General features: G+C 40.3%; 1 protein-coding gene across 3 annotated transcripts in view; it reads right to left on the bottom strand.

Annotated features, from left to right (window-relative positions):
* Positions 1 to 27516, bottom strand: part of RUNX1T1 (RUNX1 partner transcriptional co-repressor 1) — a 119340-nt gene that overhangs the window by 49835 nt on the left and 41989 nt on the right. For all 3 annotated transcript variants that reach the window (XM_068396040.1, XM_068396039.1, XM_068396041.1), the window contains 2 exons: positions 4592 to 4729; positions 726 to 967 (listed from right to left, as the gene is read on the bottom strand). In XM_068396040.1, coding sequence (XP_068252141.1) covers positions 726 to 967; positions 4592 to 4729 — 380 coding nt within the window. The remainder of the gene's footprint in view (positions 1 to 725; positions 968 to 4591; positions 4730 to 27516) is intronic.

Genomic DNA, 27516 nt, shown 5'->3' on the forward strand with positions numbered 1-27516 from the left:
CTACATCTAATTATTGCTGAAGGAGATACATGAGAGACAACAATGTCTGGTGGAGAGAGGACTTTACTTGGAATAAAAAGAATCCTGGGCCAGATTCACAACAGTTTGCCTGTAAAATAGCGGCCCAACTTGACAGATGTAGGTAAGAAAAAGCTGAAGTTCTCATTCAGCCATATAATTACATAAAGATAACCTTATAAATAAAGTATCTCAAGCAGCAGCAATGCACTGTTGGGTCCCTCATTGTTGGGTTCAGTGAATACTGAGAAAAGGTTTTCCACTGTGTGACTGCAGTCCAAACACATATTCAGCTCATCCTTTTAATCAGTATTCTGCAATTATATATGTAGGGCACTCTCCTTTCCTCAGCCAACTAAACTAGGAAATCCAATACATTACATAACTCAAGGTACGTCTACATTAGGGGTGCTGCCAGTATAGAACGAAAACCCTTTCACAGCATTACAGCATAATACTATACTGGCAGAAAGAGTCAAGTGTGTATCTGGTTGAGAATAGCTGCCACTCATGGACAGCTACTCAAGTTACCTATGTTAGCTCCAGCAGCAAGAACCAGCACTTCATTCTTGCATGTTTGGTGTCCTTAAAGTATTATATATGAAGTGTATGTGACCCACTCTCTTATATAATAAACATGTCAAGCATAAAAGAGGGAAAAGGAGAGAAAAAGATCACAGTTATGATATCATTGGTTTTTTGCTTACCACAAGTCCTAGAACAAGGGTACGCACTCTCTCCCCAATCTCTGGTGAAATGTCATTGCCAAACTGCTGTAAAGTTGTAAGAAATCTCTTCAGTTTGCTGAGTTGCCTAGCTCCACAAGCTGGCGGTAACTGCTGGTTAGCCAGAGAAGAGGAAGAGGAAGAGGATGGCCCATTGCTAAAGCCATTAGGAGGAGATGGAGCTCCATTTAACGCTGTTGGTGAATGGCTAGTGCCATTGGTTACTGAAAGAAAAAAAGAGAGAAGGGAGGATAAAATAGAGGAGAGAGAGAGAAAAAAGAAGGCCGGGGAGCAGGGGGAATCTGTCAGCTTATGTTTTCTGTGCTTGACCTCAAAATTAATTAAGATGCACAATCAACGATAATTAGCCTTTTGACAGAGCGACACTCTGCAGTTTATATCTATTTCCCAGTAGCTGGTACTGAACGGTGTGTGGATTGGAAGTAACAGCAGCTGCCTCTCACACAGCCCCCCCCAAAAGTGCTCCTGGACGTGAAAAAGCATCATTTGCATACCAGTGTTTTGTCAGAGGATTTTAAAAAGAGAGAGGGGGAAACAGAGAAAGAGCATGAGTGCCTGTGTGACTGAAAACAAAAAAAATTGCTCTTTGGCGTAGAAAAAAATGTGCAGACATATTTCACGAAGCCTCAGTTTATCTCTGAATATTTTTACTCGTGTTTTGTACACACAATTGACAGCTGTGTTTATAAAACAGGACTTTCACGTTTTAACCTTACACCACCCAATGAGAAGGTTATTTTTTCTGATACAGATTTCCTAGCTGTTAACATATGGAGCACACGAAGTTAGACGTGCAGGTACAAACAGTGCCATGCTCACTGTGGCCTGAAGCCTTGCAGCTAGGGCGTGAAGCTAGACTTTGGAAGACTTCTCAGAGACCACAACCAAATCACTCAGCTTTCATGTGCCCATAGCACTCTCTAAAAAGGGTAGGAAAGCATTCTGCTCCCGTTGCAAGGTTGCTGTGAGAATAACTATCTAAAGTACTACGTGTTCAAAATTTATGGCAACGAGATTCATGCAGACATACTGAAGACAACAACAGACAGCTTTTGGCAGCGATTTCAATTTGATTCTGATCCACACTCCAGAAGAGAGCAGAGAATCAAACTGAGGACATCCTTTTCCACCCAGGTTACTTGGAACAGCAACAGTCAAACACACTCTGTTGAGGTTGTTTGAGACTGACTCGCCAAAATGACAGCGAATGACAAGAAAAAGGATGTCTCCCCAGAAATACGAATGTACCAGTGCACTGGCAGGTGTGGGCACACAGCACACGACTCTGCTTAGCAGCAGCCGGCGCCAACTAGCCATTGCCCTGGAGAAATTTGCCAATTTCTTTTTGGGAAGTCACTCAGAATCCATCCCAAAAAACATCAAAAATCAGGAACTTGTCTACAATCAAAAATGCATAGGAGTATCAGTCTAAATTGCTTCCTTTTTAAAAGCATAACTATGGCGATCTAGCAACTTAAAGAACTTTCAGTGTTTCTTAATGACCAGCCCTTCTGAAGCCAAACATCCCTTTCTCTTTGCCACTTTCACGAGTAGTCATCTTTATTTTATTTTATCTTTATTTTATCCTAGTCTTTGGTTGCCTATTCTAGCTGTATGGGGTAGGGAGAACAAGAAGTGGCAAAAGCAGAAATAGAAAGAAGCTGGCCTCAGCAAGTTCAGCTCCACGTGCAGCTCCAAGCCACGCTCTCTGAGCGCTGCAATCGAGTGAGATATCTGAGTAAACAAATACACCGTGACTGCAAGGAGCTTGCATAGCCAGAAGTCATCATACCATGAACTCAGTAAATGAGGACTGGGAAGAATAAGAACATGTCCTGCTCTAGCCTGGCACCACCCAACAACTCAGCCAGTGGTAAGGGGCTGCTCTAGACAGAGGGTCCTGAGGCTATGATCAAGAAAGCACGGAAGAGCAGAGTTCATTACCTAGAATAGATATGAGTAGGAGAAAGGCAGGTAAAATTTCTCTCACAACAAAAAAAAAAAAAAAAAAAAAAAAAGAAATACTCCCCAAATGCAGCTTCTCTAAAACATTTTTTTTTTCAATAGCTCACCCCATACTAATGATTTTATTTCTCTCTTTATAATGTCTGAATTTGCCATCTGGCAAAGATCTACATCATTTACAAAACAAAGCCATGTTATTACTAATAACAGAATTTAGCATTTTAAATTTCAAACTAATATACGTTAAGAGTTTTTAATAGTCTAAAACAAGGAAAGAAGCATACTCTTGACCAGAAAACAAGTACACTCTTCCTGACCTACGGGGATTCCCCCTGTAGTAATAATAAACATAACAGACACTCAAAAAGAAGTGACTGTTTACTATACAAGCTGGAACTGCTAAGGCCAAACTCCAAAATCTGACAGGGTAAAAGGCATTTAAAATTAGACTTTTTTAGACTTTTAGTCTTCATATGAACAGCCCAAAAAATCCAGCTATGGTTCACACATCTTCCAAAGTGTTGTACCCAATCAAATAAGCAAATATCCAGAAATCTTATGAGTGATTAAAGAACACAGCCCTATTCCTTTTATTATTGCCAAAGATCATTCTGAACTGTGCAAAGTGCATCACGCTGTAAAGCTTAATCTCTCAGAGCCCCATCCTGCAAAAACCTAGAAGTAACTTAACTTTAGACTGGACAGGATAATTCAGGTGCTGGAGTTAAGCAAAATAGACAAATCTTTGCAGAATCAGGGTCACTGGGTTAAATTTGAGTTTATTCTAAGAGCTGGCACAAACCCTCCTCACTGTTTAAGTTCAGTGTAAATCGTTGTAACAAGGTTCCCTGGGATAAGTGGTACAAAGGCCTCCAGCTGTCCTTCGGCATAGAGGTGAATTTGAAATAAGGCATTTAACAGACAGAAAGGGACTAAACAGACATAGGCAAGACAAATAGAAGATGCTGCCTTCATTCTGTTTAGGCATATGTATTCTACTGTTCTAAAAATGTTTTATTTAAAATGTGAAATGTAAACACATTCTCATGTTTATACTATTACAAGGCAGTATAAAAGAGACCAAAAAATTTGCAGCTAAATCTTGGTAAGAGAAACATGGATCATTTCATGGCTGTGAAAAGCATAGTCCAGACAACATGCCAGATTCAAATCTCAGTTACACTGATACAAATGCAGAGCAATTCCATCAAAACTAGTACAGTTTCTTGTGTGTTTACATCAATAAACTGAGACAGAGATGAAGCCCCAAGTGATTTAGAGAAGTGGAAGTGGTCACAGACTAGATATCTCAAGATAAAACAATAAAAGGCCTTTATTTTTGGTTTTATATCAATATTAACTAGACATTATATAGCACTTAAATTAGAATTCTTCATTCAGTCATAAGTGGGATGAATATAAGTATTTTCTTTATGAATTACCCCCACTTCAAAAACATAAACAAAATAACCCTGGATAATTACTACCAAAGTTCCTATACAAAAGGGAACAGGATCTTTTAAACAAAACAACAGAATGGCACAGAAGAGGAGAAGAAAGTTTTCTGCACTTTTCACAGAAGGACTGATCTGAGCAATAAGTACATGGGAAACCAGGGCTCGCCGCTCTTTGACACCTCAGCCCAGCTGTCAATGAAACAACACCACAACTCTGAGCTGAATGACTTAATATCTTAAAGGTGCATTAATCTGTTGTGGTCTTAGTTTTGCTTAACTACTTTATCACAGTACAACCAAATGCTGCTCGCGCCATGTCATGCAGGTTTCCCTTCACATATTTTGGTTTCTTGACTACAGAATAGAAAGAATATGGAAGAAAAGGAAGAAAATAAGTCTAATTACACGTTGTGGGCGTGAATGAACTGGTTCTTGGAGCTCCTTGGGTAGTGGGAGGAGGTGGCATGGTTGGAGGCGTCAGCCTGGATTGTGTCTTCACATCCACAGGTGAGTCTGGCATTGTGGAATGCTTCTCAGTGCGATCTGCAACACACACCACAGGAACACACCGGTTTATTTCCCCAAGCACACCCCCTCCGACAAAAACTTAAAAGCTAGTACAAGAAATGAGCCATTTCAGCATCTGCAACAAAAGATTACACCTGATTATCTACTCCAGTGTGCTCTTCCCAAATTACATCATCTAAACCTTACTTAAGAAGGTGTAACACAGATGGTAAGACCTCATTTGTAGCGGTGCTGCATTATCTTTTGTTTTTATTTCTAGCATGTGCATATGCTACCTCCTGAGCACTCCTGGAGCTGCAATAACGCCACCGCCCTTTCAAGGCTCTCACGTTAGCCAGGAGGGGAAAACAGCTGAAGAGACAGGAAGGGAATAAATCCCCTTATGACAGCTCTTTCAGAACTAAAGCCTGAAGCTCTTTAGTACAGGTGAGATACTGGGTGGGATATTGGTTGAAGCCAGCTCTCTTCACGTCTCTCTTTTGTAGCACCTGCTGTCCTCTCCATCGCTTCTCTTTGTAATCATGGAGAGATACTTAAGTTAAATACCGCACACCTCCTGGATCACTTTACCACTCTGTCCTTGGATATTCTTACATTCACCAGAAAAATGAACACAACATGCCAAAATGGTAAGTCAATCATCACACGCATACCTTTTTTTTTAAAAAAAAAAAAAAAAAAAGAATCTAAATTTGCACCTTCGCACGTTAAGAACAACTTTAATGTTCAAAACCTTCAAGATAAGTAGAAACAAACCTCCCCATGAAAACAAAACAAGGCAAAAACAGGCAGAAAACTTTATAGAACCTATACAAGCATCTTATTTTTCCAGTCTCTTTTTGGACACCTCTATGTTAACATTTAAAAAAAAAAAACACACAAACACTTATGTTTCATTTATTAAGAATGGGCAAAACATGACATTTCCCAGCTGAAAGCAAAATTAAGGCTTCCTTACTCATGCCAGGAGTTTAGTGAGCCATCTTGAGCAAAGATGAGTAAGATCAAGTTTAGCTTTTAATGCGCATAAGTTAAATTCTTTCATCCCTTCTTTGGGGGGCCAGAGTTATTTATTTTATACACTGTCCTAACACAAGTCTTCCTGAGCTTCATTAAACTATTTTGCAAAGCAAGTAAGTACTGTTGCTAATGGGTAAGCATGTAAGTCTGTGGTTTTAATGCAAGACAATAGCAAAGTCCGTCACGTTCTATAAACTCTGTCACTTCACTTTGCAACATGCTTTTCTTACTAACAACACCAAAAAATCATATCTAAAATTTGCCCTGAGAGACACTAAGAGAAATTAAATGCAATGCACACATTTAACAAAGGAAGTGTATGTTTAAAAGAGCCTCAAAACACTTAATCATCAGAAACAACCAAACCAAAAAACCCACAAAAATTAACAACGCATAATAGATAACCAATCTTTAGCTGCCTGAAACTGAGGAAGTATGTCCCAGAGATGCAGTGTGTAAGGTACTGCAGTTATAGAAGCCATCTTTCCCCTTTATAGACGTGCCTACAGATGATGCTTCAGTTCTCAGGGAAAGGGAGTAATTTCACACAGAGAGACAAGTTTGGGGAAGATAAGCAGTGAAACACCCCAGAATAGGATGAGGGCAATACAGATACAGTATTATAGGATCTGTAGTGTTGATCTAGGGTTAGTAAGCCTCAGCTGTGTAGACAACAGTATCCAAAATTATTAGCTTAAACATTAAGGCTGCTACACAGACAGGTGAGGTTTGATTTGCAAATCAATCAACAGTAAATTATTACATGCTGGAAAACAAAAGCAAGTTTTTAAACATATTCTATACAAATTTTCTTTCCATATCGCTATACTAAAACAGTTAAATCTATATCTTCAACAAGCCATTCATTTAACATAAAGAACTATGAAAACTCATCTTGAAATGTTAATTGCTTCCTTAATAGCTGAATTCGTCTTGCACTCACCTCAACCAACCTCAGCAACAAGGGAATAAATAGCTTTCAGCTCATGTTGCAACAGAGGAAAAGAGGCACAGCAGTCAGCACAAGCCCTCCTAAATAAAGGCAAATATTTCTGCCATGCCAAGTAAGGAGAGAGAAAGGGAGGCTTGCCAGAGCTGGTGGGGAGATAACAGTGGGAACTGCTGGTCCATCTGGTTTTCATTCTGCTAACACTCACATTGAACTGTTAAGGAAGGCAGTCCAGGTACACAGATTTGAAGCATGTGGGAGCGCAGACACAGGCACAGAGGAGATGGAGGTGGGTGGAAGAAGGAGTGAGAGAAACCGAACTCCTCTAACAGTCTGCTGCTCGCAGCAAGCAGGCACAGCCTGTATCCTCCAATTCAGCTGTTGATAACTAAAAGTGATCCCAAGCCCATAACCAACCGCACAGCTCCTGCCCCCCCCTCCTTTGCCGCGTTTCAAACTTCAGGTTTGCTCAGAAACGTGCTCAGATTGGAGGGGGGAGGCTTTCCCAAAAAGCTGGCAACGTTTTGTTACTTAAATTGAACACAGTAGTGGGAAACAGGGTGTTGGTTTTGCCCTCCAATTTCAGATTGTCATCCCACCGTGATCCAACTGGTTTCTACTCCCTCGAACGGTGCCTGCAACCTGGTTTTCAGATTGCTGAAATTATCCACAGACTCCTGTACTTCTCATATAAATCTAATGACACTAGGCTTGATTTTCCTAATTACCTTTCTTTGGACCTCTTAGGGGTAAAAAAACCCAAACCTCTACAGGCCACTTACCTTTGCTTAACCTCTCTCTCCCCTTGCAAAGCCCTAAACCCCACTCTGCTACTGCACGATCGCGGACAGACAGATTTATCTCTGGTGGTAAGTTCCCTAGCCCTGCCTTCTGTAAGGAGATATAAGGCTCCTTTCAAGCATACCTCAAAACACTTCTAACCAAGGTACAAGATTATCTTGTCAGAGCAGAGACTCTCCTTGGGGGGGGGGGGGGGCAGAAAAAAAGGGCTTTTGAAGAAGTACAATGCAACATGTAAAGCTCTTCCACGTGCTTGGAAGACACCACCACCAACACACCACCCGGGGAGAACAGCCTGCTCCATTGCAGCCTTCACATCCCACCTCTCCACCCTCTTTAATAGCAAAACTCCTGAAGGAGCCGTTCTGCTCTCACTGCTGCTGTTTACCTGTTCCTTGCCTCTTCAGCTGGTTCCCTAACCTCCGAGGGACCTGTGGGGCTGGGAGCCCCCACCCACCGCAGCTCTGCACCCACCGCTGTCCCACCACCCACAACCCCAGAGAACCTCAGCAGCTCTGTTTTTAAGAGGAGGATCTCTCAGGAGATGGAGTGGTGACGGAGCACAAAGAGCTGATGCTGATAAAAGCATTATTTATCCTAGAACTCCAGCTTCTACAGATCTTTTCTTTTTTTACTTTAAAAGCAAACAAACACACAATATTTTAATTGCTGAAAAATAGCCTGAAAATATGAAAGCTAAAGGCAAAACGGCATTTAAATCGTATTCACAAGCCAAGTTTCCCCTAAACCTTGTTATTCCATGAGGGCTTCTATGTACATACATTTTTCATACAAACACTCTGTGGATATTCTGCCATCCGCACATTCAGAGGTGATGAGGGTTTGGGAGGGGAAAAAAGAATCCCTCAAGAGGAAAAACTGTATTTTTTTACACGTGAAATCGTGCCTGTGTAAGATTTCATGTACGTTTGCTCTGGTTTTATAATACAGGAGCACACACATTGAACTTTGCCTGAAATTTGGAAAAACTTTAAGGAAAACTGTGTCTTAAAATTGCTTAATGCCTTGAATTTGAAAACATTTTTATGCTTTCGTGTCAAACCAAACTCCCCATTTGCAAGGCTAGTTTTGATTTTTTTTTTCCACTTTAGAATGACATTTCAAACAATAATCTTGAATTAGCAGGGACACACCAGAAAGTTTCATACAGGCAGTATCCCACAGCATCACACATTTCAGAGTGCAGGCTGTGTATACAGAGAGAGTAACTTCTTTCAGGTGCAAAGATTTCTTCCACCAAATCCCTCTAAACAGTGACAGACTTGCACTCCTTAGCCCAGTTCGGATCAAATGGGGCTGAAAAACAGAGGTCCTCCACACCGGAGGGAAAAGGAGACATCTGCAATTCATTCTGCAGTGTTCACTGCAATCAGTTCAGGATGGAGATAGATGGTGAAATAATGGTCTAGTCCTAATCCATACACACAACCCTCTGATGCAGTGAGAGACTTAGAATAAATTCAGAAAATATGTTTCAAGTATGCAGAGATCTATTGCATTTGCTTTGTATTATATTTTTTATTTTAAAAAAAAAAAACAAAACAACAACCCAAACATTTTGAAACATACATTCTTGAATCTCTTTTACAGCACAGAGTGAAGAACTGTGATTTTACCACAGAAGTATTTTGCTCCGTTTTAAATTAAAGAATGTTGTAAAACCAACTTTAAATTATGACATTTCTTCTGTGGATTTCTTGGTTCATGAAACTGTACTGTTCTTGTCATTCATTCAGTTTTTATGGTACGAGTTACTGCCATCACTATATTTAGCTATTAGGTGAACACTGATATTTACCATCAGCACAGCCAGCTTCCGAAGACAAACAGGGAAGAGACAAAGTAAAACATGCAGGAGCAGTGACAAAAAGAGATGTGCACGTATTCAAACTGTTTTACTTTACTTCCTGTATCCTAAATGATTTAGTCCTTTTTTAAAACAAGGCGGTCTTTCATATATGGCAACACTTCAGCTCACGTGGCACCCTTCCAAGTCTAACGCATCAAGGAAAGCTGATGTATGGAACAAAATATGGAATATATAAATACTTTACTGATACCATTTCAATAGTCAATTCAATGTCAAGCATTTCTAGGAGTGGTGTGTTTCCAATTTCCTTTTTTAAATTAAAAAAAGTATGGTATAATATGCTGTGGCATTTATTTTACTTTTAGTTAGCGCAAACAGTTCCAGATGTATATTCAGGCATGAAAGATTCTTAAAAGACGCTCTATATTGATTGTACAGTACTTACTACTTCTGTGCCAACACATTAAAAATAAAAATTAAAACTGCCAAATTAAAAGAGCCCATTGTTTTGTTTCCTTTAAACTCACAGAAAGTACAAACCCCACATATGACACACGGGATTAGAACCCGGCCCTGCCATCCAAATTATATGAATTGAGACCTAAAACTGTGGGATGTAATACTGATGATGGTTACCTAGATGGCATTGGACTAAATTTGAGAGGGATAGCATGGAATATGCAGGAGGTTGTGAGTCAACAGTAGTGACGAACCGGGAGACAGAAATCCACAAGTCCACCGAAGAGGACGAATTACATAGCTCTTTCATCCATAATGCTATCACACTGCGTTCAGGAAAGAACCTTCCCTCCTTCAGATTTATCCAGGCCACGCAGCACCATTACAAGGCAGTGTTCATGGAGACCCACAACTCCTGACTCTCAGATCTGCCACTATGCAGAGCAGGACAATATTACAAGGTATCTGCCTTTCCTGAAAAGGACTTGTTCAAGAATGCACTGTATAAGCCTTACGTATATGGTAAAGCCTACCCACCCCGTGCACTGCACACCTGGGAAAAACTGGAAGTCCTACGACGCAGCCGTAAAACACGACATTTGGACAACACTGCTGCAGACCCTCTCCCAGCCAAGTGTGCCTGGGTTGTTTGAGACTGGTCCAGTCTTCATTCCATTCATCTCTTGGCCCTTTTGACTTTTTCTTAATGAACAAACAAGGACCTAAACACAACAGATGTTTTTGTACTATAAACAACTGAAGGCATAATATAGAGATAACTATCTGTCAGCACCAGATGTAGTCACATTATTGGCCTAGAAAGAAAACATCACCCAGTTCCCCAGTGAAGAACTTTCACTCTCTAGGTGATTTGCAGAAGGGCAGTATCAGAAAGCAGCTCAGACTCTGTATTTTGTCACAAAACATTACCCCTGCAAGCTTTATCCACCAGGAATGAGAATGTGCGTGGGGCGAGTGACGGATGTGCACAGCAAAGTTTTCAAGACGACATAATGTTTCGTTGCCTTTTTAGCAGCCTGGGTATGAAGCTCACATACCGAAGATGACCCTTTTGCAAGAGCAATATCACAACTTTGCTACAGTCTTATCTTGGTTCTCCTCTGCTCAGATAGTTGAATGTTTCACATCACCAGCTATTCTTCAGAATAAATGGAAGCACACTCAGTTTACCCATTTCTTCTCATTTAGTATGCAGGAGCTAGAAGAAATTCTGCATCCTGGGAGTTCACTGAAGTTATTTCAGGCTAAGTTATCAGAGCTTTCTTCAGATGTGCTTAAAAAAGCCATGAGAATAATGCAATCTCCACTCTGTCTCCCAAAACCTGAAAGGGATTTTTGTGCTACTGTCTCCCAGTTATGGCAGGAAGAGCTTGTGGATGACATAATCTAGGTGAACAGCAGACATTGCTTCGCATCATGTTCTTCATCCATAATGGTACCTGGACTGGTCCTACCACCATGACAATGAGCCGAAAATGCAGAAGCACTCCCTTCTGTTTCAGTTCTCTACAGTGAGGGGTGCTGACTGCAAAAAAAGTGTGTCCCATGCTCACTGCTTCGCAACTGAAGGCCAGATAGTTACACATATTATAAAATAAGCAATGCATGAGCTCATTCTCAGAGTTGAGACAAAAATGTTATGGCTTGGCTTTGCTTGGACATATTATTTTCTCTTGAAAGAAAGAAACTTGTCTTACCATATAATTTCATTTAAAAAGAGGGACAAAAATTTGTAAAATAATCTTTTTCCTCTCATTTAACAATCTGACATGTTTTGACAGTTTCAAAACTATCATAAATTCAGTTCAGTTATTTAATAATTAAAAACTGACTCCTGTCAGAATTCCACCTTCTTTCTTTAAATGCCTCTTTTCTCCTTCCCGGCTTTGCAAATTTTATGTAAAATCACTTGAACATACAAACCAATGCAGGGAAGAAAAATACATTCTAAATCTAGATCTACCACCACCATAATAGTTTATGAAATACTTTAGCAATAACAGACAAGAAAAATTAGGGCCAAATTGTGGCAGCTGCCCTAAGTTTCCATAAGCCCCCAGAAAATAAAGTCTACAAGTTCCCTTGTCACAGCTGAATACATACCAGTTGGCCCATAATGAAGGCAAAGACAGTGTGGATTTACTCTAAATATCCCACCAAGCATCATGAAAATGCCTCTATGTATGCATAACTAACGCAGTTAATAAGCAAATAGTCCCACAGTCATTACCAAAATACTATTTTCCTGTTTACATTGTTTCCTGCATCTTTTCTATTTCATTTTGTTGACAAGTTACCAAACCATGTATTTTCAGTGGTTTTCTTTCATGTCACAGGAACTATTACTACTTTTCCAAAACCGTCTCACTGAACATTGAGGCCCAAGTGAAGAAGAGGTGCCCACTACCTCCATCATGAGGAACTGAAGAACACTCAGAGCAACAGCTGACCAAACCCACTCCCTGGCCTCCCCTACAAGCTACAGAGGTGAAAGCCCCTCCACATTAGCAATCACTATCTCCACTTCTCCTGTACTTCTAGAAGAAACCGCTGGGGTGTTTTCAGATGTGGCTTCCCGAGGCTCCCCAACCAGTAATTTGTTTCCTTTTTGTACCATGCTCTCTGGAAGACCTACCCTTGTCAGGATTGCCTGTTATTTGACAAACTACAGATGAAGTTAGACTGATATCTAAGAAACTCAAGTGCCATCAGCATCGAATTAGTATTGTTTGTATGCTCGTATGTACTCAACCACACATAGCACACATCCTTCCCACCAGAAGTAAGAACATTTTCTCTCCCAACGCCAATTAGAATTTCCAAACTTCCTCTCCAGAAGCATATTTATGGTTTAAATCCAAAGTTTGTATGGTCCTAAATTAACAGTAAATAGTTTGCTACACACAGCTAAAAGTCTTAAGTAAAATAAATATGAATTCCTTTATTTCTAATGCGCTTACACAATGTGTAAAGCATAGCTGTACTCATTTTAGAAAAGTCCTAAGAGAGAACCGATACCAGTATTCCATCAGATTTAACTAGAACTGAAGTCTCCAATATAGCCTAGATAAAATAATCTAAAACAACTTATTTAGATTAAGGGCAACTTTAGGTATTAAACTACCCTGGAGCAAAAAAGTTATTATGCCTGTACTTTTAAAACGCATCGCTTATATTTATAAAACATGCCAGAAGTCATTTAGGCTCAAAAAGAATCAAACATGAGTGTAGGAGGTGATATCTTCCATGGTTATACATCTGAAAAGATGACATAGGGTAATCCAGAAGGTAACGGATATACATCTGGCTTTGCTTGTTTTTAAACTGTGGAATTTGTCACAGACAAATCAAGATCCTCTAAGGTGTGGAGTGGTGTTGGCCAGTCTGAGCCAGACTGCTCCTGACCTCATGGATCAAGCTCCCAAATCCCCACTCTATCAGATTGCACAGTTTTACCTATCCAAGATCCCAGTTCCTCCCAGCAATATTTCAAATGATGAAACGTTTGTTCAGTTGGGTCAAATGTGCAGGCCTGGGGAGCAAGACCTTACCTGTAAGACAGAAAGCATGGGCAGCCAAACTCCCTCCCAATAGCAAGTACCACTCCAGTCCGAGGAAGGCTGCTAATTTCTCCCATCTAACACAGACAGTGAAATGAGCAGACTAGACTCCTCATATAATCAGTGAAAAGAACAGTTAGAGCCTCTAATTTCTGCAAAGCATTTGACACTGTCCCACACGACATCTTTGTCTCTAAATTGGAAAGACATGGACTTGACTGATGTACCACTCAGTGGGTAAGGAATTAGTTGGATGGTTGCACTCATGGAGTTGCAGTCAACAGCTTGATGTCCAAGTGGACACCAGTGACAAGTGGCATTCCTCAGGGGGCAGTATTGGGACCAGTCCTGTTTAACGTCTTTGTCGGCGACATGGACAGTGGGATTGAATGCACCCTCAGCAAGTTTGCTGATGACACCAAGCTGTGTGGTGGGGTTGACCGCTGGAAGAGAACCACATGAAGTTCAACAAGGCCAAGTGCAAGGTCCTGCACGTGGGTCGGGGCAATCCCAAGCACAAATACAGGCTGGCCAGAGAATGGATTGAGAGCAGCCCTGAGGAGAAAGACTTGGGGGTGATGGTTGATGAGAAGCTCAACATGAGCCGGCAATGTACGCTTGCAGCCCAGAAGGCCAACCATATCCTGGGCTGCATCAAAAGAAGTGTGGCCAGCAGGTCGAGGGAGGTGATTCTGGCCCTTTACTCTCTGCTCTCGTGAGACCCCACCTGGAGTACTGCGTTCAGCTCTGGGGCCCCCAACAGAAGAAGGACATGGAGCTGTTGGAGCGAGTTCAGAGGAGGGCCACGAAGATGATCAGAGGGCTGGAGCACCTCTCCTACGAAGACAGGCTGAGATAGTTGGGGCTGTTCAGCCTGGAGAAGAGAAGGCTCCTTGGAGACCTTATAGCAGCCTTCCAGTACCTGAAGGGGGCCTACAGGAAAATGGGAGAGGGACTTTTTACAAGGGCATGCAGTGACAGGATGAGGGGGAATGGTTTTAAACTGAAAGAGGGTAAATTGAGATTAGATAAATTAGAAGAAATTCTTTCCTGGGAGGGTGGTGAGACACTGGAACAGGTTGTCCACAGAAGTTGTGGATGTCCCCTCTCTGGTAGTGTTCAAGGCTAGGCTGGATGGGGCTTTGAGCAACCTGGTCTAGTGGAAAGGTGTCCCTGCTTGTGGCAGAGGGGTTGGAACCAGAGATGATTTTTAAGGTCCCTTCCAACCCAAACAATTCTATGAAACATATTTCCCCCAGGAACCCTCACTCAGGTGCTGTCACTGTTACTTACTGCCACTACCAGAGACAGAAAAGTGAAACTACAGGCTTTTCCCCTATCTTGAAGACTGTCAGTGTATAATCCCAAGTACTGCAATTTATTACCCTGATCAGTACTTCAGCATTTGTGGAAATACACACTTTACAAGACTATCATATCACATCATCAGATGATGCCATTAAAGACATCTTGTGTTTACACAACTGACTGTCTAGACAGAGTGTGAGAAAATACTTATTATTAGTTACAAGTCAGCTCCTCCTCAATGCTGCACGTCACACCATCTTTTATTTTGGGCACTGGATCGCACCTGAAAGCAGCAGTGGGGAGGTGTGAGGGGGGGAAAGAGTCTCTAACTTCACACGAAATTAAGATACTCCACCTCAAATACTGTCTTAGATGAGGTAATATTACTTACTGACAAATAAGCTCCCAAGCAAAACAAATGTTACCATTAGCAAAACCAAAAACATGTTTCAAATCAATTGTCTGGCCTAAAATAACACATGCATACTTAAATGCTAATATTAATCAATATAAGCATGTAAATGAAGAGGGAAAGGAAAAAACTTGTGTATGTCAGTCATGTAAAACCAGACTAACAAATGTAAAACCAGATTAAACCCCCTTCTGAAGTCAGCGAATCCATACAAATTCACATTGGCACAGAAACTAGGTTAGCTCACCCAAGAAGAGAGGTGCTGGGTTAGCCTTGCAGTTCCCAGACCCATAAAGACTCAGAAATACTTGCTTAAGTGTAGATACTGAAAACAGCTGTAGGTAAACTAATGAGACCACTCACGGAGCGTACAATTACACGCAACGTTTCCAGACCTTAAAGCATCACAGCAGTCTGTGTCTTGCACAATAAAACTTAAGATTTCCTTCTTTAAAAGTATTTTCCCTTTGTTTTGAATTTTAAGTATCAGATCGCAAAAAAAAAATCATACAGCTGAAGCCTGAATTGAAAAAAATCAGCAATTACAAAAACGACAAAAAATATAAGCAAAATATTAAAACAATTTCAGGTACCATAGCATTGCCATGCTTGACAGTTGTACAAAACACGCTTCATTTCATGCCCAGCAGATTCAAATTATATGTATTCCTTTTTTCCCTAACAGATACATAAAAACAAAGGTTTTTAGATTTATAGAAACTCATTTTCATCAAGCCACCAACACAACAATTTAATATTGACCTATGTGGATCAGTACAGCTTCCATGGTTTGCTTCCATATATGTGCATACGTGTGGGCGTGTGCTTGTGTGTGCGTGCGTGCACTTATACACATATTTAATCAAGTTTTACTTTCTTGATTTTGTATATAAAATACTGTGGGGTTTTTTCAAACATTCTGCTTTAGTCTTCAATTACACTGAAGGGAGTGTTAAATGGAGGGGAAATGGCAGGGTGAGAAGTCAAGACACCACAGAGAAACCACTCAATGCTACAAGTGCAAGAGAAATATTGACAAAGTAAAGAAGTCTGATGCATTTGAACTCTGAATGTTCAACGTGGATGCACTTAACCCTTGGTAATATGGTAAGTTTTCTCATACATGGTACCCTTATGAAAAGCAGATTTAACTCTCGCCATGCTATGGAAACGTCCTACATTTAGCTTTGCATCTACTTGGATATATACACTTTGTTTCGCTCAGAAGTGGATTAACCAGAAGAGGAGACATTTTTATGAGAAAGGGAAGAACATGGTAGCTGATGAGAAGCTCAACATGAGCCGGCAATGTGCGCTTGCAGCCCAGAAGGCCAACCGTATCCTGGGCTGCATCAAAAGCAACGTGGCCAGCAGGTCAAGGGAGGTGATTCTGCCCCTCTACTCTCTGCTCTCGTGAGACCCTACCTGGAGTACTGTGTCCAGCTCTGGGGCCCCCAAAATAAGAAGGACATGGAGCTGTTGGAGAGGGTCCAGAGGAGGGCCACGAAGGTGGTCAGAGGGCTGGAGCACCTCCCCTACGAAGACAGGCTGAGAGAGTTGGGGCTGTTCAGCCTGGAGAAGAGAAGGCTCCTTGGAGACCTTATAGCAGCCTCCCAGTACCTGAAGGGGGCCTACAGGAAAGTGGGAGAGGGACTTTTTACAAGGGCAAGTAGTGACAGGATGAGGGGGAATGGTTTTAAACTGAAAGAGGGTAGATTTAGATTAGATAAATTAGAAGAAATTCTTTCCTGGGAGGGTGGTGAGACACTGGAACAGGTTGCCCAGAGAAGTTGTGGACGCCCCCTCACTGGCAGTTTTTAAGGCCAGATTGGATGGGGCTTTGAGCAACCTGGACTAGTGGAAAGGTGTCCCTGCCTGTGGCAGGAGGGTTGGAACTAGAGGATCTTTAAGGTCCCTTCCAACCCAAACCATTCTATGATTCTCTGATTCTAACATTCAACAGGAGGAAAGAAACTGTGGTGGGGCAGAGGATGGTAGGGAGGGCTGCAGTGCAGCCTCTTGCCATGGGGTGGCAACAGCCCCAGGATGCATCTCCAGCATTTGCAGACGGGACCGGAGTGTGGATAAAACAGGATGCGGCAAGAAACACGGCCCAGCTGGGAGCACGTCTTGGCGAAGAGCCGCTGGAAATGTTTGCCGGTGGCTGCTGACCACGAGAGGGAGCCGGTATCGTGCATCCGCACCGGGAAAAACTCCCTCTCCATTGGCAAAATTCAAAATACATGCACGGCAAGGTACTCAGAAAGCCAAAGGGAGACACTTTAAGGAAAGTTCTTTCCAGTAGCAAAAGTCAACCTCAGCCATGCGCTATAGGAAGGAAAGCTTATGACACTGTGTATGTATACATCAGAATGTACTATTCCGATTCCACAGCACCAAAATTAATGTTAAGTATTTCTCTTTAAATTTTGGCTATAAACATTTCTTCCTCAAAAGAATAACTGGGCAGTACTGCCTGCAACAGAAGACCAGTTTCAGTGCCTCCTCTCATCACCTATCTACCCCAGCCAAATAAGTCTGATGTTTCCCCTCCTCCCTTAACTTACACTTACCCCCACCCCCCATCCCATTTTGGAGATGGCTTTCTATACGAAATACTCAAAAAGCAAAATTGCAGCAGGCAGCGCATCAGATAGCGGCATGCCTAAAATAGCACACTATATCCAGTCATAGGAACCCAGATCATGCTCACACAACTATAGCCATGCAACGATATGTGAATTTGAAAACACTCCACCAAAATTTATCACCATTTCTTTTTTGCACCAAAACACAGAGAACCAAACAAAACCCGACATTTTCCTCATACCTATAATAAGTCAAAGAGATCAAATGGCAAGCAGGGCAGAAATAGAAGAAAAAAAATACTAGGGCAGCTCACATAGATCTTTATAAACATCATTCTGGCACCACATACATATAAAGCAAGCTAAATCCCAATGGCAGAGACAATTCAAAAGCATAGAGAGATGGTGACTGCACTGGGATCTCCTGTAAGGACATCTTTCTTTATGGTCTTCACTTTGAATAGAAGATGTAAAACACATCAGACAACACACAGTTGTCTGGCAGGCTTTAAACTGCTTGGGATATGAAGAAACGAAGAACTGCTGAACTGCAACAAATATCCAAGGCAAATGATGGAATTATGAAAGGAAAATTTCAACAAAGGGAAAATAGGAGCACCTGGATGAAATGCTAAACAGTTAACAAGAATAATTGTCCCCAAATGTGTTCCTATCCATTATCTTTTTCATAATTATTGCAACAGAGCAAGTAGCTTCAGTAACTGTGCATACAAATGGCCTATTAGAAACTTAACAGGTCATTTCCAAAGGTGATTATGAGCTCTGACTTACAGAGCTACTCAGTTTTGCACATAATTCTGTTCAATGCCAACAATCTGCACAAAATTAAGATAAAATGTGTTTCCACAAGACTAAGTGGAAATAAACTTTCAGAAACTAAACCCACTGCTGCAGAAGGTATGAGGTGGTGAACACTGATGAATCAAATGCAGTCATTTTCACAACTGAAATGTTAAAAGATTTCGTTTTGCCTGTGCTCTGGTGTCAGGAGAATGGAAAGAAGAGGACACAGTAATTATATGTTAGAGCTCTTACAATGCCACATGCTGTCATTAAATGACGATGAGTGTTAACAGCAAAAAGTCTGTTAGATAGAAGGGATAAAAAGTATAGTAGGTTATCAGAGTGGACATCTGCTATAGATCAACAGTACGGACAGCAGAAATGTGTGAGCGAAGATACCTCAACCAACTCTTTTAAAGAGTTCTTGCAACAAGAGGATGCTCTTCATCACAATGGTCCTAATTGCCCTTGTTTCTTAATGGGTAGCTGTACTTCTGTTATAAGTGAACATGCAATAGGTTTTGTATTAGAAAATTATTCAGAACCACCATTTAAGGACAGTAATAAAGAGCAGGAGCATAGATGTGCAGCTTCCTCAGTTGCTGAGGTTGTTAAGAAACAGTAGGAGACACAGAAACAGATCCTGGCACTCCCACTGTGAATGGCTTGGACATGTTGTAAAGAAGTTAACTGAGCAAAACCATAATCAGTTAACTTAAAACGTGCAGAGAAAAAAGGTAAGAGCAAGCATACCAAGCTACATTAACCAGAGGAAACAAAAGAAATACCAGCTTTCACTCATATCAAATAGATGAATGAGAAAACAAAGCTATAAAAATCTTTGATCTTAATTGAAACGAACAAAGATTGTGGCAACTTACAAATACCTACGATATTGACCTAGCTCGCGTCTAAATCCATCTCAATGGCTAAGAAAGAAATGGGGGGGGTGGAAAGACCCAAACTTGGATCAAAAAAACCTGTTTCTGGAAACATGTATGTGATTTTTTACAGGAAGGAGTGAAACAAAAAATGGGATTCTGATACTGATTGCTCTTCCCTCGTTTTCTCTTCTAGCCTAAAAAGAGAGAAGAGGTGAAACAAACACACCGAGGTACGTACACACCGTTCAGTTAGGCCTGGGATCTCAGGAGTCTCTTCACATACCTTCGTTTCCTCCAGCAACCCCAAACCCTGACAAGAATGAGGACAAGAAACTGCATGACCTCCTTGATTCTGCAGGGAGCCAGCAGCCTTCTCATTTATTACTCCCCCACTTCTGTTTCTTTTCCTATTGTTTAAAACAGTCTTTCTTTCTTTTTTTTTTTTAACTACCTCAGAAGTAGACTTTGAACACATGCTCTGCATCTTATTACGTCATACTGGAATTGCTCCTTGAAACGTTGAACTTCACTTGTGATTACTTATCCCAAAGCTTTGTTTTCTTTTAAACTGTGTGAATTTTGTTGGATTATATTTATTGTTAGCTAAACTCCCAAGCCTTCAACCTGCCATCTCGAAGAAGCTGATGCAAAAAGTCCAAGTAGAGTCTACTGTCAGTTTGTAAAAAGAGTAAAATGATAAATCTCTGTACGGAAAGCCAGCTGCTTCATTCTTAACACTGATCCCCCCCTTTTCTTTGCATTGTAGCTAGCATACAGCTGTATAAATGTGTCTCTTTCTCACAAGCCGTGCAGATGTTAACAGTTCTGTAGGACATCAAGAAACATTTCAAGAATCTTGTAAGTGCTGACTAAACTTGCTTGATTACCCCACACTACTCCTCCACATTCCTATTCAGTAACATTAGCCTTCCTGAATGTATTAAGAAAAAAAAATAATTAGCATTTAAGCCAAGACATTAATATCTAGGTCTAAATGCACTATCAATAAACCAGGAATGTTCTTAAGCCATCAGACAACAGAGATTCAGATATTGAACCAAAAGAAGTCAATTTATTCTTTGTCAAGATGACTAATGCATTTTTCAGTTCTTATCTATGCAAGAGTGGCTAAATGATTGTCTGAAAATATGTATTTATAAAAGTCATGCCTGCATGTATTTGAAAGAAAGGATCAGAACTATAGCAAGATCTTTTCTAGTAATCAAGTGGATTAATACCAAATTAGAGTGAAGGAGTACAAAGTGCTATACTAGTACATTTTTATTCAGAGTTATATTAGCATTAAATGTGCATTAAAGATTAAGGTAAAGCCTCAACCACAGCTCGGTTCTGGGCAGGAGCAAGAGTCCAGCTGTGCAGGTAGAGGACTAGATAGCAAATGCATTCATTAAGCAAGTCTGTACTAGAGATTTATTGCTGTTCTAATATTCTTCCCTCTTCAAGCAGCAAGCTTAGTCCCCTTTTTCAGGGTAGGACTTTCAAAACACGTGAAGCAGTTGAGAAGCACAGTCACCAACAAAGGCAAATGTGACTAGTACTCATGTATTACTCCAGATGCTTGAAAATCCCACATCAAATACCCTACCCTGTATGTAAACTTCACACTTTCAAAACCTACTGGAAGGAGGGCTGCAGAGCGAATCACAGCACTGCGCCATAAAAGGATCACAATCTTTGACAAGTTCAGAAGCAAAATGTGCAGTCAAGAGTTTCTACGGTACAGTTTTGAGATTGTCTCCAGTCAAGTGTCAATCTCAGTGGAGTTTCAAAGAGGACAGGGTAGGGAGAAATAAAAACGAACATATCAGTACATTTCCTGCAAGGGATCGATAAAAAGACCTCACTCCTACAAAGACTTACATACCTGCTCAACTTCAGATACTTATCCTATTATGGTAGCACACTTGAAGTTAAAATCAAGTCTTTGAAAAGGCAGGGCCCAAATAATTTACCATGAAATGTGGAATTCAGGGTATTGTTTGTTCTTTAATTCATCAATACAGGAAATCTGAATATAAAGCAGAATTGCAATGTGCTATTTTTTAAATGCTTCATGACACTGCTTTTAGAGTAATTTCATCCAACTGTCATAAAAAATACATTTAAGCTTTTTGAGATAAGCAAAGAGACAATGCACCAGATCCTTTAAAAAAGTTAATGTAATATTAACAGAAGGTATGTAATTAGTTAGTCTGAAACCTCAACCTGCCTTTAAGCTTCCCAAACAAAATAAATTGGAAGGAGAGAGCAGGAAGAAAAGAACTGGGGGGAAAAAAAAAAAGGGGGGGATAAAAATAAAAAGAGAGGGAAAATAAAACCCACATGAGCCAGAGTACCTTACTGCTGTTACCCCTCCACGAGCGGAAATGCTCGATTCAGTCATGGCTTAGGAGGCATAAACATCATTGAAATTCAAAGGCAGCTCTGAGAAAGAGGACGCCTCAATTGGTATGCAAGTGGTGTCTTCTCGCCCTGAATACATTATGAACTTGCAGCATGCTAATATGCCATGCTATCATAAGCACCAGATGGAACAGTAGGCAGTATATGTCCCATCAAACCTCAGGAAGATGTATTAATGTTCCTGCTCTTTTTTTTCTTCCCTTCCCCTCCCCCTTCCCTACTACAGCCCTTCAGCAGTGTCCCTAGACTGGCACATTTCTCAGCATCAGTCACCTGCTCCTGAAGCACAGTTCTCCAGGGTGGCCTCATCTTCACCAGGTGGTGCCAAGCATCTTTTCAATCTTTTTTATCGCAGAAGGTAAAGGCCACAGGACGTGTCAGGCTGTGCTTACTGAAGGGTACCGAGTACAAAAGATAACATCATGGAGATAAATCATAGATGAAGAAAGACTTCGGGTTTAAAGCTAGCCACAATCGTTTTTAAATATGTATAAGTAGCGCAGCACCAAATTTCCCCCTCAGTACTATTGGGCAAATGAAGAATTGGGGAGCAGCGGCGAAGGGTAAGATTTTCTGTGTAACCAAATAAAACAGATGAAACCTGATTAAAGATCTTTGAACTGAATTCCATTTTTCACCACACTGGAAACCTTTTCAGAGAAGACGTACACAATTCAAGAGCCATTTATTTTTTTTATTAGAGATGTCACATTCTTTGACTTTTATGATTGAAGAATTGCTTGGACTTGTATGTATGATTCTGTAAGTGTAGTGCTTTAATATTGCTTTGCATCATTAATTAATTCAGTCCCAAGAAGGTTTCATATGACTAAAGAGAAATGTAATCTAGTATTCTGTATGAAAGTATGTGCATATGCATACAAAACTAAACCATATTTTCTCGTATCATCTAATTTTTTCTTATCTATTCATGGAAATATGTCTCCTATTGAAATATATAGTTTGCAAGAAAATTACTTTCTTTTTTTTCCTCCTACTGGGCCCTTCAAAAGATAAAATGAGGTCCTCAAGAGTGAAAATGAAGAGTCTGCGAATTCAAACCACAAGTAAGAAATACCTGAGATGGCTAAAGAAAAGCAAATCAGCTTTTCTCATTTGAGGTTTCAGTGTTCAAGTGTTTTTAAACAGGTTTGTTTTTCAGAAAGAAATCACATCAGTAAACAGTTTGCTAATTTCTGATATTTTAGAAACCACCTGCTGATTTGCAAACAGCTCTGACTATACATATATATCCATTATATTTTTCTAACAACATTAGCCTTCTCATAAACACAGTCTAATTCTGCAATACTGCTCAAAACCTCATAAGAGCTAGTTATGCAAGTTATCTGTTCCATGTATAAGAAGGATTTTTCCAAGTATTAAAGGTCTGGTTGACAAGGATTTCCCCTGACCAATCCAATCCTAACTAAAATAAAAAATAATTATGTGTTTCTTTCAAACAAAGCACTTCACGACTGTTATTCAAAAATAACAGGCATCATCCTAGCATCTATTAAGTCCAGATAGACTCTAATGCAAGGATGTCTTAGCAACTGAGTCAGAAAGAAGACCAATTTTTTTCCTTTTTCCTCTTCCTACTGAATATTGGGGGGCTTGTTTCTTAATATATAGCCTTTAAGGGTAATTTGCTAGATTGTGATTTGCATTGTGCAACTAAGTCTATTTAAGTCCATTATCCTGCATTATAAAGTAATTTCTGACACCTAAACAGCACTGAATTTAATTACAACATACTGAAACAGTACAGCTGACTCCCAAAGGAACCTGTTTGGATCAGAAGATGATGATATATGCTAGCTGCTGATCATCTTTCACCATCAGATCCGCAATCAACAGTTTTAAAGAACAGCATCAGAACATCTGCATCATCATATTATTTTGCGGCAAAAAGCCCTCCAAAACCTAGCAATTGCATGCATCAATGTGTGCTTATCCCAGACTTCTAAGTAGACATATTTAAAACCCAGCAGCTTTACTGTCATGACCAAAGGAGACAAAAAAAAAAAGGCTTTGATTTTGATTTTGATTTAGCAAGCATCAGTTTCTGCAGCAGAATCTCCATTGGGTAATTCATCAAGGCATCTATTCTATATCTAGTGTGGCAAGACAGCAAAAACATTTACAGCCTCCAAAAAGAAAAACAATTGTGACAAAACTATTGAGCATTCCTGGTGATTAAGCAATAGACACTCATTCTTTCAAGACTGTCTTGAACCAATGCCCCAGACAAAACCGTTCAATTATATTTGCTGGTGTCAGTATGAAATCAAGGCATCATGATTTTCTTTATTCCTTCAAGAAAAAGCAAGTTATTCATCAGCATCCACAAAGCTCTTTCTGAAAGAATACAGAAGCTAACTAAGGAGAGAGTACATCATTTCTCTTGTGGTTCTATGGAGGGATGCTGGTCAATACCTGAAATGTAGGTAGTATTTTTATCTTTGGAGCTTTTACAGACTCTCAAGAGCAGTTTGAAGCAAAAGCTTTAAAGTAGCATAAACTAAGGAATTCTGTTTCTGCCGATCTCTGAAGATTAAATACCATTGCTTTCCTTCCTCTAAATGAAAGGAATTGGAAATTACTACTCCACCAATGGAGATGCCAGAGGAAGAAGCCTGACTGGTCAGCTGTCCTGAGAAGCAACCATGCAAGTTCAACGTTTATTCCACAAGATGTGGTTCTGCCTATGCAGAGGAGTCTGAAGAGGGAAAAGAAATACTGCAATGTGTTGTCCCTCAGACGGCAGAGAACTTGCTACACATGCTCTGAAGACTCTGCTTTCATACCAAGCTCTCAATGAAAGTTTCATGCACAGATTCACCTTCTGCGCAGCAGCCTTGTTTATTAAATATAGAAAACCCAAATACAGATTTGCTTTTACAACCACAGAGAATAACTAAAGAGATGTAAGGAAATTAACAAAACAACAAGAGCAGCATTCTTCAAAATACTTTAAAAATTTAACAAGAGCGACAACAAAGAGTATTCCCACAGAGGCTACCATCTCGCTTCTCCTCCATTTGCAAAGGGAAAATAAAGTGCTCACACTAACTAGTAGAAATTCGGAAAAGTAAAATATCTTATAAGTAAAATACTTATAAAAGTAAAAAGGGGATCATTACTGCACAGATCCCCTTTAAAAACGGCAAAGGACTGTGCTTTTTTTTCTGAAGATGCAATGCAGTCTAATGGTGATCTCAGTGTAAAATAATCAAATATTGACCTTAAGAAAGTAATTTAAATTACTTCCAAGATCTAATATGAATGAGATAGACAGAAGCTCTCTCTTGCTCAGGACCCTAGAGCGAGGAGATCCTGCAGGACCGTGGAAGGATGAACTCTACCAACGTGGACCACTTGAATTCCAGTTTTGTCACTGCCCTCCCTCTGCCAGTGGTGAAATGAAAACTAAAACCACCAAGTCTAAAGACACAGTAAACTCTGTTGCAAACCAGTTTCTGAGAAGAAAACCAATGACTTTCAAAGCTATTCAATGACAGTGCCACCTGACCTCGCTGGACATCTAATTATACCCTTCCTTTTACAGACATAACCATAGCTGCTTTAATGAGCATCTTTCAGCCTTCTTTACTATGTTAGTAACTCTCAAAGTCCTTTATGGTTCACTCAGTATTTCTTGGTGTCTACTTTCAAAACCGATACAAATCCTGATTCCTTCTCAAAATGAACAAGGTTATCACCTCCCTGTTTTTTAAAGATCATGTTTGTGCATCGTAGTGTTTATAGTTTAAAATGTCAAAAATATTGTACCTTGTACAGTTCCAAGCAAAGAAAGTAGCCAAAAGAAACAGTAACACTGTTCACAGAAAATGACCTCTTCTAAACTTCAGTTAGCAAACTTTGTCCTAACTGCAAAGCTAGCAGATATAATTACACAATGAACGATTATGTGGTGAAATGGACTGGAAAAATGAAATAAAAACAATAAATGTTAATTTGTACTTGCTAACCACGAATTATGTGGCTGGTGCTCTGCAAGGCGCAAAATCCTTAAAAAAAAGATTCTCTTAAAAATTCAAGAATGATACAGGGAAGTCACATATAGGAAAGTCAAAGGAGATGGCATTCATGCGGATTATAAAATAGCTACAATGCAAATTCAAGGCTGTGTACACACGCTTGCTGCCCTGGCTTAAAAGGGCCACCAGAATGTATTTGGAATGCAGAGTTGAGAAGCAAGAATCAAATTATGGCGGCATTTTCATATGATCCGAGTGCACATATTTTCCAAACTGTAATCTTGCGGCAGGAAGACTATTTGAGTCGTGTGTTTGCATGACTCAAAGAACACATAGTAAGGAGAGATCTGAAAGAAGGAAGGGGAAAGGCCCTGTGTCACTAACCCAGGAGATTGCTCCTTCAGCAGGATGTGGTTTCAAAACAGGAGCAGAATAAGACAGCGAACCCAGCATCGCTAGAAGAAAGGGGGAACTACAAGAATCTGCACCCGAGATGCACAGGAGGGCTCCCAGGGCTTGGAGAAGTGAATTATAACCACATAAAGAAAATTCCAATAAAGCATTAGAATGGAAAGGGTACCAAGTTACATTTTAGAGATGCTTTCTGAATGACTTCTAGAAGACAGAATAGTGCATTAACCCGCAGAAGAAAAAAGACATTATCAATAAGCTGGAAAGGGCAATGGACCTTGAAAGGTAAAACATATTCCTGCTTCTTGAATCATCATTTCAAACCTCACTGCAGTTAAGAATATGCAAATCCCACTTCCTCAAATCTCAATTCGTTACAGCAAACCCCTTCTTTTAACCAAGAATGATATAGGCCTGACCCTACACCAGATCTGCACAAACTTGCAGTACGCTTGAAGGGTTACCAAAATACATTTTTCTTCCTTATTCCTGAGCCTCTCCTCCAAGAGGTGATCAATACCAATTCCTTTCGCTCTCCTATTTCCACAGTTCTTTTGGTCTTTGTCAGCTCAGTATTGTCAATATGTAAAATGCTGCAGAGCTTGTTACACTCTGCTTCTAAAGGGATGTCCATAATGAACGACAACCATAAGAGCAGTAGTCTTAATAATTGTGTCAACTGCTGATGGTATTTCACGTCGAACTTCAGAAAGATTTCCTGCCACCTTTGACTTACACTTTGTACCCATTTAAAAGCACGGTTACATTGCAGGCACTGTTACAGAACATATACCCACATTAATAATTTAAATTAATTCAGTTGTGTGGGTCCTATCAGGTAGTTATTCCTCATGAAAATTTCACAAGATTGCCAGTTCCCAAGAGCAAGGAAATGAAGCTTTTTTATTTTTAAGAAGTAGAAATAAAAGCACAACTTATTATGCAACATCATGGAAAAGCTCAACTAAGGCTGTAGCTTCATGCCATAGGAATTTGGGCAGGAGATTTTTATAAGTTGGATGGGTTCAGTGTCTCTTTTGACACTACAGCCCTAAACCAGCTGCAAGAACACTACTGCCAGGTGATGTGCTTCAGGACAGGGACAAAACCAAGAGGTCAGTGAATCTCCAGTTGAAGCGACACCTCTCAAATTCCCAGGTCTGCAGCAACTTGTCTCAATTTCTTCTGCAATGCTCACAATGAGGCTATTTCTTCATACTCTGTCTATAACTGGCAGTAAAGAAGAAATTACTAGTAGGGAAAAAAATAAAAATGAAAAAACCCCAACAGTACAGAGAAATAAGTTCAGCTTTGGTATGTGGAAGC

This window comes from Nyctibius grandis, chromosome 3 (genome assembly GCF_013368605.1).
Source record: "Nyctibius grandis isolate bNycGra1 chromosome 3, bNycGra1.pri, whole genome shotgun sequence".
Taxonomy (NCBI): Eukaryota; Metazoa; Chordata; class Aves; order Nyctibiiformes; family Nyctibiidae; genus Nyctibius; species Nyctibius grandis.